The 12,665-nt window shown below is 46.1% G+C and overlaps 1 protein-coding gene and 1 pseudogene across 2 annotated transcripts in view; one reads left to right on the plus strand and one right to left on the minus strand.

Moving 5' to 3' along the window:
* Positions 1-5,195: 5,195 nt before the first annotated feature.
* LOC119063491 (small nuclear ribonucleoprotein E-like) lies at positions 5,196-5,882 on the minus strand (annotated as a pseudogene).
* Positions 5,883-10,042: 4,160 nt separating this feature from the next.
* Positions 10,043-12,665, plus strand: part of INPP5F (inositol polyphosphate-5-phosphatase F) — a 67,546-nt gene continuing 64,923 nt past the window's right edge. For both annotated transcript variants that reach the window (XR_005085196.2, XM_037164841.2), the window contains exon 1: positions 10,043-10,356. Coding sequence is in view for 1 of the 2 variants with exons in the window: in XM_037164841.2 (XP_037020736.1) it covers positions 10,260-10,356 (97 nt within the window). In the remaining variant the exon portion in view is untranslated. The remainder of the gene's footprint in view (positions 10,357-12,665) is intronic.

The raw sequence follows: 12,665 nt of genomic DNA on the forward strand, positions 1-12,665 counted from the left end.
CCCAGTGATGTGGTTCCAGGTGAAAACGCTTGAGTTTTGTGTGTGTGTGTGTGTGTGTGTAACAGCAAGACTCTAAAATATAAGTGTTATTTAATGTTAGGAAACTATAATTATAATATATAATGTTATGAATTTGTCAAATAACCTGAAATCTAGAGAGGAAACTTCGCACATAAAGCAGATTTTAAAAATTATAAAATAACATTTCTATAATACTTTATTGTTTAGGGCACTCTTTCAAAGACTTAACTTCATTTAATCCTGACAAGAACCTTGGGAAGAAATTTTATATTTTATCTCCATTTTACACGAGGAAGACTAACTTTGGAGAGTTGGGAGATTCGCCCAAGTATGTAAGGCTCAGGTTAAGGCAGGAAGGGGGTGGGACCCAGGGTTTGACACTTGCCGTTTGTGGACCGGGTGGGCGTAAACACCGTTGGCCAGCACATCTTACAAGGGGTAGGGGAGAACAAGAAGGGAGAGTTCATCTAAACTGCCTGTCTTTCCATATCGACCCTTCCTAGTTGTCGCTCTCCATCCCCTTGGATTTCTCAGCCCCAAATTTGACAGGCAGAAGAGTCAGTAATTTGCTCCAAATAGGGCGGGTCAGCAGAAAACGAGGGACTTCGGATGCCTTGGGGAATGCCCACGGATCCAGAGCTGTCTGTTTCTGCAGGCCGTTATCTGTCCCCAAGCTTGTCATTGTCCTCCGAGCCAGACACTCGAATTCCAATCATGAAATCACAAGGGGAGAAAAGTCCAGATACTAGTCTGGGAACTTTGAATGTAAGGGCCCAAAATAAAATTGTTTATGAGCTACCCTTTTTTCCCCCCTTCAAAATGAAAATAGTTTTACCCAGTTCCAAGGGAGAAATCAGGCTCCTGCTGGAGTGGAGGGATAAACCTGCCCTCTTTCTCCACAGCGAGAGAGCTCTGTGGCTTAGCCTCCTGCCGTCTCTCTCCTCCACCCTCCTTCCCAAACAGGACCAGACCCCTTCAGGGGAAATATCCCTAAGAGGTCAGATTTCACCGCAAAGAGCAGAAATAAAAAAGGAACCTAGAGAGCCATTTGGCCAGGAGAGGCATGGGAGTATCTGTGCTGTATGAGGGCAAGGGTGAGAAGTAAAGAAATAAGATAAAGAAAACCCCCCAAAACATTAAGGGGTTTATAATATTGGGGAAACACACACAAGGGACCTCCACTTCTTCAAATTACTGTTTAATTGTGTGGAATGGATCTTTTTAAAATTTCAGTGTTGCCCTAGACTGAACCCTTTGTGTTGGAGCTTTATAAGTAAGCATTAGCCCTACAACCTAGAACCCCTACTTGATCGAACTACAGAACAGCAATGAGAAATAATGCATAAGGTGCAGGCAATTTAAATGTTCGTATCTCATCATATTCAAGAAACAGAAACAGCAGTCTGCTTCTGAAATCAGACTGAGGTCCAAATTTTAAAAATATATTGGCCACTTTTGCACCTGGTCTCTGGTCGCCCACCCTGAGCCTCACTGAACACACTGTCTTGAAGATTGCAAATCTCATTCCATTCTTCACTTCCCCCTCCTATGTCCCCCCACTCCCTTTGCTCATCCAAACATCCTTCCTCCAACACACACCCTTCACTGGGCTTCCTCTGGTTCCTGGAAGAATTGCTGTAAAATTGAGAGAAAGGATGGAGCAGTATTAGGAAAACCCAAACCCTGTCTTTCCCTTGAAACTCAGGGCTGATTTTACAAAATGATGGAACATTAAGATATTATTTTTCTTTACTTCTTTTTTATTTAAAAAATGTATTTTATTGTATTTTTTCTATTAGCATTTATTCCCCCGCGCCCTCTTTCTTATTTTTCTTTACTCAGGAGAAGAAACAATGGGTTTAAAATCTGATTTTTCCAAAGATGTAAATACCAAGTTTCTACAGAAGTAATTTTGCCCCTGTTGTTTTCTGGTGCAGAACAAAGCATTCCTTGAAAAATCTCTAATGTGATTATCTAACAGGAAGCATTTTGGTCATTGTTATTGATTTGCCATGGTACAGACCCCAGAAGGCCATCAGGCTGAGAATTAAAATTGGCAGAGAGAAAGAACAGGCCACAGCCACTCCCGTGGTTTAGAAAAAGTGTTAAAGAAAAAACCCAAAAAGCCTCTGTTCCTTACACTCCATTTAAAAGAGTATACAGTGCAGAAAGATGGCTTATATACTTAACTATACCTCACTTTGACAGCATTTAAGGTATTAGGACTTCCTGTCAAGATGTCAGCATAAGTAAACATGGCTCATCTCACACAACCACATCAAAATTACAACTGAACTATAGAACAACCATCATTCAGAACCATCAGAAATCAAGCTAAATGGATGTCCTACAACTACAGGATTAAGGAAGAAACCACAATAAGATTGGTAAGAGGGGAGGATGTGGAACAGGCTGGTCCCACGCCTACACGTGGTGGATAAAAATTGGGAGGGATATCTGAGGAGTGAGGGGTCCGAGCCCCCCACCAGGCCCTCCAGCCCAGGGTTCCAGTGCTAGGAAGATAAGTCCCCGTAACTTTTAGCTGCAAAAACTGGTAGGGATTGAGACTATGAAAGATAGAAACTGCTGGCATCTGAGCCAGTTTCTCTTAAATGGCCCCCAGACAGACTTAATCAGACTTACTCCCTCTGAGCTCCAGCACTGGGGCAGCAGATTGGAAGGCATCAGAGACATACATGGAGAAAGTGAATTGTCTGTCATCAGGGTGAGAGCTGTGGGGCAGGTTTTTCCCAGACAGAAGTGCTGGCAGAGGCCTTGGTGTCTTTTCTGAGTCCTTCCCCAACAGAGCCAAGAGCAGGCAGGCAGGTGGCATATCTGAGACTCCATCAACCTGACTCTCCCTGTTTGCTTCACCCTGATGATTCTCTGAAGCCTGGCCCCACCCAACTTCTGGGCCCACCTAAGCTGTTTCCAGTGGCTTTTCCATACAAATGGCTTGTCTTGGCCCGTGCCTCAGATTTTCTTAAATTCTCTCAAACAAGCAGCATCGGCATTTAGCAAGCCCCATGCCTCTACCTAAGTTGCCCCAGGTCTAGCACCAGCAGCAGCTGGCCTTTGTACACAGCTTGGCCTCATCCGGGCACCTCCAAGCCCAGCACAAGTAGCAGCCATCTACAGATCCTTTTATAGCTTATGCTGTGTGACCCTGAATAGAACATAGGGATGGCTGACCTTGGATGTGCCAACAGCAATCAAAGCTCAACTACAACAGGAGGGAGTACACAGCCCATATGGTGGATGTACTTTGAGTACCCAGCTTAGGTAATAGGGGAGGCAGTGTCACTGGACCCTATAGGACACCTGCTACATTAGAACACTCTACCAAGCTTGGGAAACGTAGCAACTCTACCTAATGCATCGGAACAAATACAGGGAGGCTGCCAAAATGATGAGACATAGAAACATAACCCAAAGAACAGAACAAAACTCCAAAACAATAGCTAAGAAAAATGGAGACAAGCAATCTACTAGATGCAGAGTTATAACACTGGTTTTAAAAATGTTTAATGAAGCCCTGGCTGGTGTAGCTCAGTGGATTGAGCATGGGCCTGCGAACCAGACAATTATAGTTCGATTCCCAGTCAGGGCACATGCCTAGGTTGCAGGCTGGTTCCCAGCAGGGGACCCACGAGAGGCAACCATACATTGATATTTCTCTTTCTCTCTCCTTCCCTTCCCCTCTAAAGATGAATAAATAAAATCTTAAAAAAAAAAAGAATGTCTAATGAACTTAGTGAGGGCACTAATTGAAATAAAGAACAATTTTGTAGTGGAGTGGATGAAACCAAGTATCAAATCAGCAACTTGGAATATAAGGAAGCAAAAAACAACCAATCAGAACAGTAAGAAGAAAAAAGAATCCAAAATTATGAGGATGGTGTAAGGAGCTTCTGGGACAACTTCAAATGTATCAATATTCCCATCATGGGACTGCTGGAAGGAGAAGAGAGAGAGCAAGAAATGAAAAACCTATTTGACAAAAATAGTGACAGAAAGCTTCTCTAACTTGGTGAAGGAAATAGATGTACAAGTCCAGGAAGCACAGGGAGTCCCAAACAAGACAGATGCCAAGAGGCCCACTCCAAGACACATCATAATTAAAATGCCAAACGTTAAAGAGAGAATTCTAAAAGCATTAAGAAAAAAGCAGTTAGTTACCTGTAGGGGAGCTCCCATACGATTGTCAGCTGATTTCTCAAAAGAAACTTTGCAGGTTAAAAGGGACTGGCAAGAAATATTCAAAGAGATGGAAAGCAAGGACCTACAACTAAGATTACTCTAACCAGCAAAGCTATCATTTAGAATCAAAGGACACATGAAAAGCTTCCCAGACAAGAAAAAGCTAAAGGAGTTCATCACCACCAAAACAGTCTGACAAGAAATGTTAAAGGGTCTTCTTTAAGAAGAAGAAAATAAAAATGTGAACAACAGTATGGCAATAAATATATATCCACCAATGATTGATTCTAAAAAACAAAATAAACAAGCAGAACAGAAACAGAATCATAGATACGGAGTATGTTTTGATGGTTGTCAGATGGGAAGGGGGTTAGGGGTATGGACAAAAAAGGTGAAGGGATTAAGAAGTACAAATTGGTGGTTACAAAATAGTTATGGGGATGTAAAGTACAGCATAGGGAATAGAGTAGCTAAAGAACATATACTCATGACCATGGACATGGACAATGGTGTGGGGATTGCCTGAGGGAGTGTGGGTGGTCTGGGTGGAGGGGGGCAAAGGGGAAAAATTTGGACAGCTGTAATAGCATAAATGAAAAAATATTTTTAAAAATGATATTAGGAAATCTAAAAATAAAAAGCTGTGTATGAAGAATAAAAACAGCTAGGTCTGGGAACTCCTGGCTTGTCAAGGCAAAATGTTCTAGATCCTTAGGTAATAAGTTACCTAAATATATCTTTTTGGTTGTGGTGGAAGAAAATGAGTTTTACACACACGCATATACACATGTACAAGATAAGTATAATTTTTTAAGAATAAAAACAATCCCACAGGATTTATTGTCATCTGGTAATAACATAAGGGTGACTAAAGCAATATGAATAAATGTTTAAGAACTATGCCCCAACAAAGGACACATAAAAAACACAATCTGTGATAACTTCACAACAATTTCTCACTTTATTAGCCATTTCTAGTTAGAGACACTTTGGAGCAGAGTAATATTGTCTGACACAGTTGTTTTCCTGACTTTGTTTTAGAATGAATCTCTTTTGCATCATCTACTATGGTTCATCAAAAAAAAAAAAATAGCTCATCAAAACCAATGATACAGTCCTCTATCCACATGTTCACTTGCTCCTAAAGCCGCACCTGAATCCGAGATCTATTCTGCAAGTATTTGAAGATGAGGTTGATGGGCTGCACCATCACCTTCTGTACTTTTAAGCCCTGGCTACAGTATGCCATGGTGGAAGCGGACAAAGACTACACTAACCTATGCCTTTTAAAAGTTTTTTAAAGCATTAAAAACACATGGTTATAAGTCCCTGGCTGGGTAGCTCAGTTGGTTAGAGCATCGTACAAATACACCAAGATTATAGGTTCGATCCCTGGTCAGGGCACATACCAGAATCAACCAAAGAATGCACGAATATGTGGAACAGCAAATCAAGGTTTCTCTCTCTCTCTCTCTTTAAAAATTATTTTTAAAATGACAAGGAAAAGTTTCTATTCTCCCTTTATTCCTGATTGCCTTCCACTGCATCTCACCTCCATCCGCGTTCCTCAGAGGTAACCACACTAGTTATGTTTTTGTTTCAGAATGTTCTGGATGTATAAAAAAAATCTCTATCTCATCCTCCCCTTTTAAAAATGCAGATGGAATACTTTAAAATACTGTTCTGCAACTTGGATTTTTTTCAATTTAATGGTATACCTTGGACATTTTTCAAACTAGCTTACTTAAAACTATCTTTTAATTTTTAACATACTTTTTTCAATTTTATTTTTCAATTACAGTTCACATTTAATGTTATTTAGCATTAGTTTCAGGTGTACAGCAAAGTGGGTAGACAACCACATACATTACAAAGTGTTTCCCTCAATATTTTCAGTACCACCCGGTACCATACACAGTTATTACAATATTGACTATATTCCCTATGCTGTTCTTTAGAAGTCTCTAATTTTTAAACTGTCTTATCTTCTTTTTTAATTGACAAGTAAGTGCATAATAGAAAGGAACTGAGAAGGCTGGCTGTCCACAGATATGAAATTATCACTGTAAAAGTCTTTGTCTTTCCTCTGGAAAGAGCTTAGATGCAGAAAACACATTTCATTTTTCTTCTCTTTCATACACACAGAATTATTCTAGCTGATTTAAACAGTAACTTGGGTCCTCGACTATTTTATCAGGCCATGCAATGAAAAAGCCAGTACTTTTTAACCCCCAAAGCACAGAAATGAAGGAGGGATGGTCTTCTTCATTAAACAAAGTAGTCTCTCTCTTTTAGACCAATGGAATGGTCCCCTGAGGGACTTTCCCACTTTCTGTTCTTTGTTTGTTTAATTTTATATGTCTCAATGCTCCAAAGTAGTAATTACAATGTCCAGTTGTCCCTGATAAAGTTATAGGAGGACGTAGTGCATGTTTACTGGCAGACGAATCCATGAGAAATTGGCTGATGTTTAGTCAAGTGTAACAGTTGGCTTCTGAGTATGTTGGGCCCTTAAGTACCCCAACTGCTGACCTAAGAAATTAGCAGCCTCCTGGAAGGCAGAATATGTTTTTTTTTTAAATCTCTTCTTTGGGAGATTTCTTAAATACAAACAAGACTGAAAAAAGTTCTTATAGACCACATACAAGGCTGTGGTCAAGTGTAACAGGAGATGATGTCAAAAGTCAAATTGCAGCAGAGGATACTAGATTTTAATCAGAACCCCAAATCTGAGAGACAAATGCTACACTTGACACTGAAGGCCAAACTGATCATCAAAGTTGAGTCATTTGCCATCTTTATTTGTGTAGGTTTAACTACGTGGACTCATTTTCTTATGTTCTTTGATTACAGGGCTGGAAAAAACCCTAGTGATCATCTCTTTTAATAAATAGGCAAACCGAGACTAAGAGATTTCAGGGTTTGGCTGAGATCATATAGAACTGGCTGGAACCCGACACCCTGGTGAGCATAGTTAAATTAGTATAAATATACCCCACATGTAAAAGAAGATAGGTACGATGGTCTTCACGTTTAAAACCAGAACAGCATCATAAACGTTGCACTATAACCTGGGTGACACCATTCAAGGGCAGGATGGCCTTGAATTAGGAAGCTAGAAGGGAGTGATGAAGACAGGGAGGCCAGCCAGGGAGAAGCTTCAGGAACACCTGACAGGCAAGCCAGCTGAGGCAGTCAGCTGGGGACATAATATCTGCCAAGGCCAGAATATTTTCTCTTTCACTCGTTCTGCTCAGCCAGGCCAGGGCTCTACCTACCTCAAAGTCAAGGAAGTATTTAGAGCAAGAGGGAAGGAACAATATACGACTAGGTCAGCTTGATTCCGGGAAATTTTTCCTTCCGTTTTTTTCTGTAAGGACTCTGCTTGTTAATTCTGGATTTACAGGTACCCAACCCCTCACAGTGGTATTGGTTAAGGGTTGGTTGCTCTTTTGTGCTAAACTGTTGTCGGGCAAATTTTTGCAATTAATTTCGTGGGAAATAGTAGTGCTTACCTCAGACACACATTAGAATTATCTGGGGGAGCTTTGGGAAAAAAAAAACAAACTGATATCAGAGCCCACCACAATTAAATTCTGGTTTATTTAGTCTGAGATCCAAACATGGGTAGATTTGAAAAACTCCCAAGCCCCAACTGCTTCTAACAGCTAGGGTCAGAGCCACTATAGGTTTAAAACATCAGGCAAAGTTTCAGTGGACTAAGCAACTGCTTTAAAAGTTACAATAGCATTGTTTTCTTCACATCTGGCAATGTGATTCACTAAAAAATAATGAAGTCATTTGTAGAATGTTCTGTCTTCGTAGTGCTTTCTCATTATGTATCATTTTGGCTGAGGAAAGTCAATGCATGACTGAATTCAACCATAGATCTGAAACTGATGGTTCCACTGAAACTTCTTACCACCTTATTTCTATTTTCTGTGTCTAAATCACATCACAGTGATTTGATATGTTAATTATTCCCAGAGACTTTTATGTTGCGGTGTCTGGGCAGCATAGAAGGCATGGTACTTATCAGAGATTCCAGGACATTTTGTAATCATGGGACTTTCTGTGCTATGGAAATTCAACAAAGAAATCAGTGTGGGCTGGAATAATTAGTAATGTGGAATTCCTTCCTGCATCTGGGTCCTTTCACTTTGATCAAAGCAAAGGTAAAAAGCATTACCTTGCTTTTCTGGTCTCCCACTTTGTCTTTTTTTCTTCTCTTCTAAAGCAATGTTTAAAATAATTATTTTAGAATGAGCGAGAGACAGAGACACACGCACACATACACACAGGATCAAAAAAATTATTTTAGAAAGAGTAAGAGACAGAGAAAGAGACTCACACACACATACACACAGGATCACACACATACACACACAAACTGGGTATGTCTACCCAGTTTTCAGATTTTCAGCTCAGCGCCACCAGAATTTTTAAAACATACAATACATGACTATTTTAGTCCAGGGCACTGAACTCTTTTCCCTTAGATTGTCAAATGAAAAAATGACAACAGCCAACTCAATAATAGCCATGTGATGTGAATGAATCAAAATAACACCTATTTTTTGTCTGATTGGCAAAAAAAATACATTTTTTGGTGTGCCACAGAATTTTAGTAATTAGTTTTTATGTGTACCAGAAAATGAAAAAGGTTGAAAATCGCTGCTCTAAGTCATTAGAAAATGCAGGAGAGAGGGGAAAGGCTCGCTGATTTATACACCTGGCAGTGTAATGAAAGGTCATTTAATTCAACCACCACCTGAGACCAAAAATGATCCAGGTAGATTACACCTGGAACCGGGCCTGGAACTGGGGCCTGACTAGCACAATTCTGTTCACGAAGCCAGCTGGCCCGACACAGACAGCTCAAGGCCTGGGCCTCCAGGCTCAGGCCCTTCAGCTCAGGGCCTCCTCCTTCCATAAGAGGTTCTCCAGCTATCTTGCCCTTGTTAGACTAGTTCCATCCTCTTCATTAATTGACTTATTTTATGAAGTGTTCTCAGATCCATCCTGCTTAATTGGGGACACATTAGTTTCTGACTTTGTTCCTCCCTCCCGGCTACTTAGAGCCCTGTGCTACTAATAGTAGTGTATTTTCTATTGTTACAGGCTCTTTGTTGACGTGCACTTTTCGAATACCTGCTGTTGTCAACGGCCTCGAGGTTCTAAGAGGAAATGCCAAAATAAGACAGCCCAGCTCTGGCAGAGAGCCTGCCTCGACAGTCTCAGACCCCAGCCCCACCCCAGCCCCACGGCTGGCCGGCCGGCCGGGTTGTGCAGGTTGTGCTGGAAGCTGGTGCCTGCGAGAAGGAGTGGGTTTCGAGCTGGATTTAGGAAGTCGGCTTGGCTTTTCTCAGGGCCGGTGAAAGGAACGAATAACCTGCTGGCATGGGAAGGGAGGACCATGGGTGGGCTTCGGTTCCAAAGGCCACAAGGAAGGAGGCCAGCCGGCCTGACTCAGTCCAGACCAAGTTCTGCCCGCGGTGCCGCCAGCGGGCTGGCCGGCCGGCCGGCCGGACCAGCGTAGCGTAGGAGAGGGAGGCTGGAGAGGCGGATGAGGGAGGAAGAGGACTCTGGGGGCAGGAGCCGGGGGAGTAAACCCCGGGGAAGCAGGAGGAGCGCAGGCGGCCGGAAAGGGCAGGCGCCAGAGGAGAGGGAAAAGAGGCGCTGAGCTCCGCCGAAGCCAGGCACTGGGAGGAGCCTGGCGGGAGTCGGGGGCGGGGCCAGGCGGAGGCTGGAGCCGGGGGAGGAGCCGGGGGAGGAGCCGGGCGGAGCCGGACGAGGGGAGGAGCCGAGGGAGAGGCGTCTCCAGCCAGTGCTGCTGCCGGTCGCCGCGGGCCACCGCCTCCGGGGTGCGTTCTCTCGCGGGTCCAGCCGCCTGGGCGCTACCTCAGCCGCCTCTGCGGGGGGCGCGGGCTCCGGCGCCCCGGGCGGACGAACACCCTCCTCGCGCTCCCCGCGCTCCCCGCGGGCCGCCGCCGCCCGGGCCCGGGGGCCGCCGCCTCCCTCAGCTACCCGGGGCCGGCATGGAGCTCTTCCAAGCCAAGGACCACTACATCCTGCAGCAGGGCGAACGCGCGCTGTGGTGCAGCCGCCACGATGGCGGCCTCCAGCTTCGACCCGGTGAGGCTGGCGGCGCGGGGTCACCCTGGGCCTGGCGCGGCGGGGCGGGGGGCGAGGAGGGGGCGCGGCCCGGGCCCCTCAGCCCGCGACCGCGGAGGGCGCCGCCTGCGGCCCTGGCGGGCGCGGCGGGCACCGCGGGCACGAGCGAGAGCGCGCGAGCTGTCATAATTTCCTGACGGAGGGAGCGGGGAGAATCTCCTGGTCCCTGCCCCTCCGCGGGGACAAAGGGGCGGCGACCCTCGTCCCTCGGAGATGCCTCCGCGTCGAGCCCGGCTGGGCGTCCCCGGGAGGGCGGGCCCGAGCTGCCAGCAGTCGGGGTCCCGCCGGCTCCCGCCGGAAAGTTCGAGCGAGCAACCCCTGGCCTTAGCGGCCTCCTCCACTCGGAGCGGCCTCCTCCACTCGGAGCGGCCTCTGGCGCGTCCTTCGCCACAAGTTCTGGGTTCGAATCCCGCCCGCAGGCCAGAGGCGACCCCAGTGCAGTGAAGTGTGTCGCGGGAGCCTCGCTGTGTTGACACCTGTTTCTGGTCCCTTTTTAAAGGCGTGTTCATTCTGGTTCCCCCACAGGCGTCGGATTTTAAAGCCCCTTTCCTTCGATTTTAGTATCGCAATGAAACTGTACCGTAATGTCCAACTCTTAATATTTTTGTGTGATTCAACGTGGGGCGATGCGGCATGGGTCACGGGTCCGTGTTTGGGGTCAGGGAAGCTGCCCTGAGATGCCGATGTCGGTGAGGACCAGTTCGCGTTGGGAAAACCAGTTCGCAGTGGCGAGTGGAACCGCAGCCGGGGGCCCTGGTAGCACCTCCGCCTCCGGGGTCGTCGGTCCTCTTCCTCACCTCCGCAGACATCTTTCCCGGTGGAAGCGAGAGAAGAGAGTTCGTGGAAGAAACAGAGCCTTTCTAATTTGCTCACGTGTGATCTCGGCAAAGGAATTACGTGGTAGGACTTGAAACGTATAAAAGTCCAAAGGAGCTCTTCGTTTCGCAGCAGTTACTTTTGTGGGATGGTTTCCAGGCATCTGGTCCTTCGCGTGTCACTCCCAGTCCCCAGGCCAGGCTTCAGGGGCAGGTGTGGCAGGTGGCGTCGCCAAGGTCACAGGGAGAGCAGAGCTGGCTCCAGAGCACTTTTCGTCTGCAGGGCTGCCCGCGGCCTCGCTGGGAAGGACAGCCGCTGTTTTTCCTAGACTCCCGGGTGTATTTTCTCGCTGGTGTGCACTGTTCCCTCTTTTCAGAATGGAGGAGAGACTACTGCCCCCAGATAAGGTTCTTGATGATTTGGGGACAGAAGTTGTTGTCGATTGGCTAATTTGGGCCAGCCTCCAGCCGTTCTCTTTTTCTGTTTTTTTTCTGATTTGACCATTGTGCCTGGCTCTCCCCCAACCCCGACTTTTCTGTTTTTTGACCATTGTGCCTGGCTCTCCCCCAACCCCGACTTCCACCCTCGCCCCCAGAGTTTGGCTCCAAGTGGAGCTTGTGGAAAGGTAGATGGCAAACTTGCCCAGGCTGTTCAAGAGCCGACCCTGTAGGTTAACACATTACAGCTGCGGGAACTCGCGATCCTGTCCCACTCATGGGCCAGAACACCGTCTGCGCCTCCTTTCCTCAGCTGTGAAATGACGGCTGGCTTCTTAGTCCTGGTCCGTAAGGAGTGTTTGGAACAAGGCCAACTTGTTCAGCGTAGGTCTTGTTCCGCCAGGAGTCGACCTCGATGTGTTTCGTGAGAGACACTCAGAAAAGCTCATGGCAGTCACCTGTGTATCTGGGCAGTGAGCTGGGGGATGCATAAACAGGGTGGGCTGCGTTGCCTCCATTCTTCTTTCTCGGAGCTCCTAAGACTGACAGACATGAACCGAGCTGGCAGAATTACGCGGAACGAGGTGGCATCACAGGAGTCCTCTGAATAGGAGAGGTCTTAGGTGAGTCAGTGGTCATTCAGTTTGGTCTATCCAGTTCTCATCCGAGGGAGGCTCTCCTGACCTGGTGGTCGCTTGCGGGTTAGTCCTCCCACGTGAAGCCCCTCCACTCTTCCAGGACGCTGGCCAGCACCTTCGCTTTCTGTGGGAGGGCGCTTCAGCCTGTACCTCTGAGCTACAGAAGCTCAGCTAAGACACAGATCTGAGGCTTTTGTGGGTTAGGAATATCCACCGGGTAACCTGGGCCCGGATTTGGGGTTAAGCTTTGTGGTTTGAGTTACTGTTTATACATCCAAAGTCCACACCCGAAGGCAAATTAAACTTTTTTTTTCTATATAAAATGGCTGTAGCCTGTGCAATTACATTTAGCTCACTTCTTAGGGTGTAGTCACCCACA

The sequence above is a fragment of the Artibeus jamaicensis genome, unplaced genomic scaffold (assembly GCF_021234435.1).
Source record: "Artibeus jamaicensis isolate MK-2021 breed Jamaican fruit bat unplaced genomic scaffold, CSHL_Jam_final contig_490, whole genome shotgun sequence".
Lineage (NCBI taxonomy): Eukaryota > Metazoa > Chordata > Mammalia > Chiroptera > Phyllostomidae > Artibeus > Artibeus jamaicensis.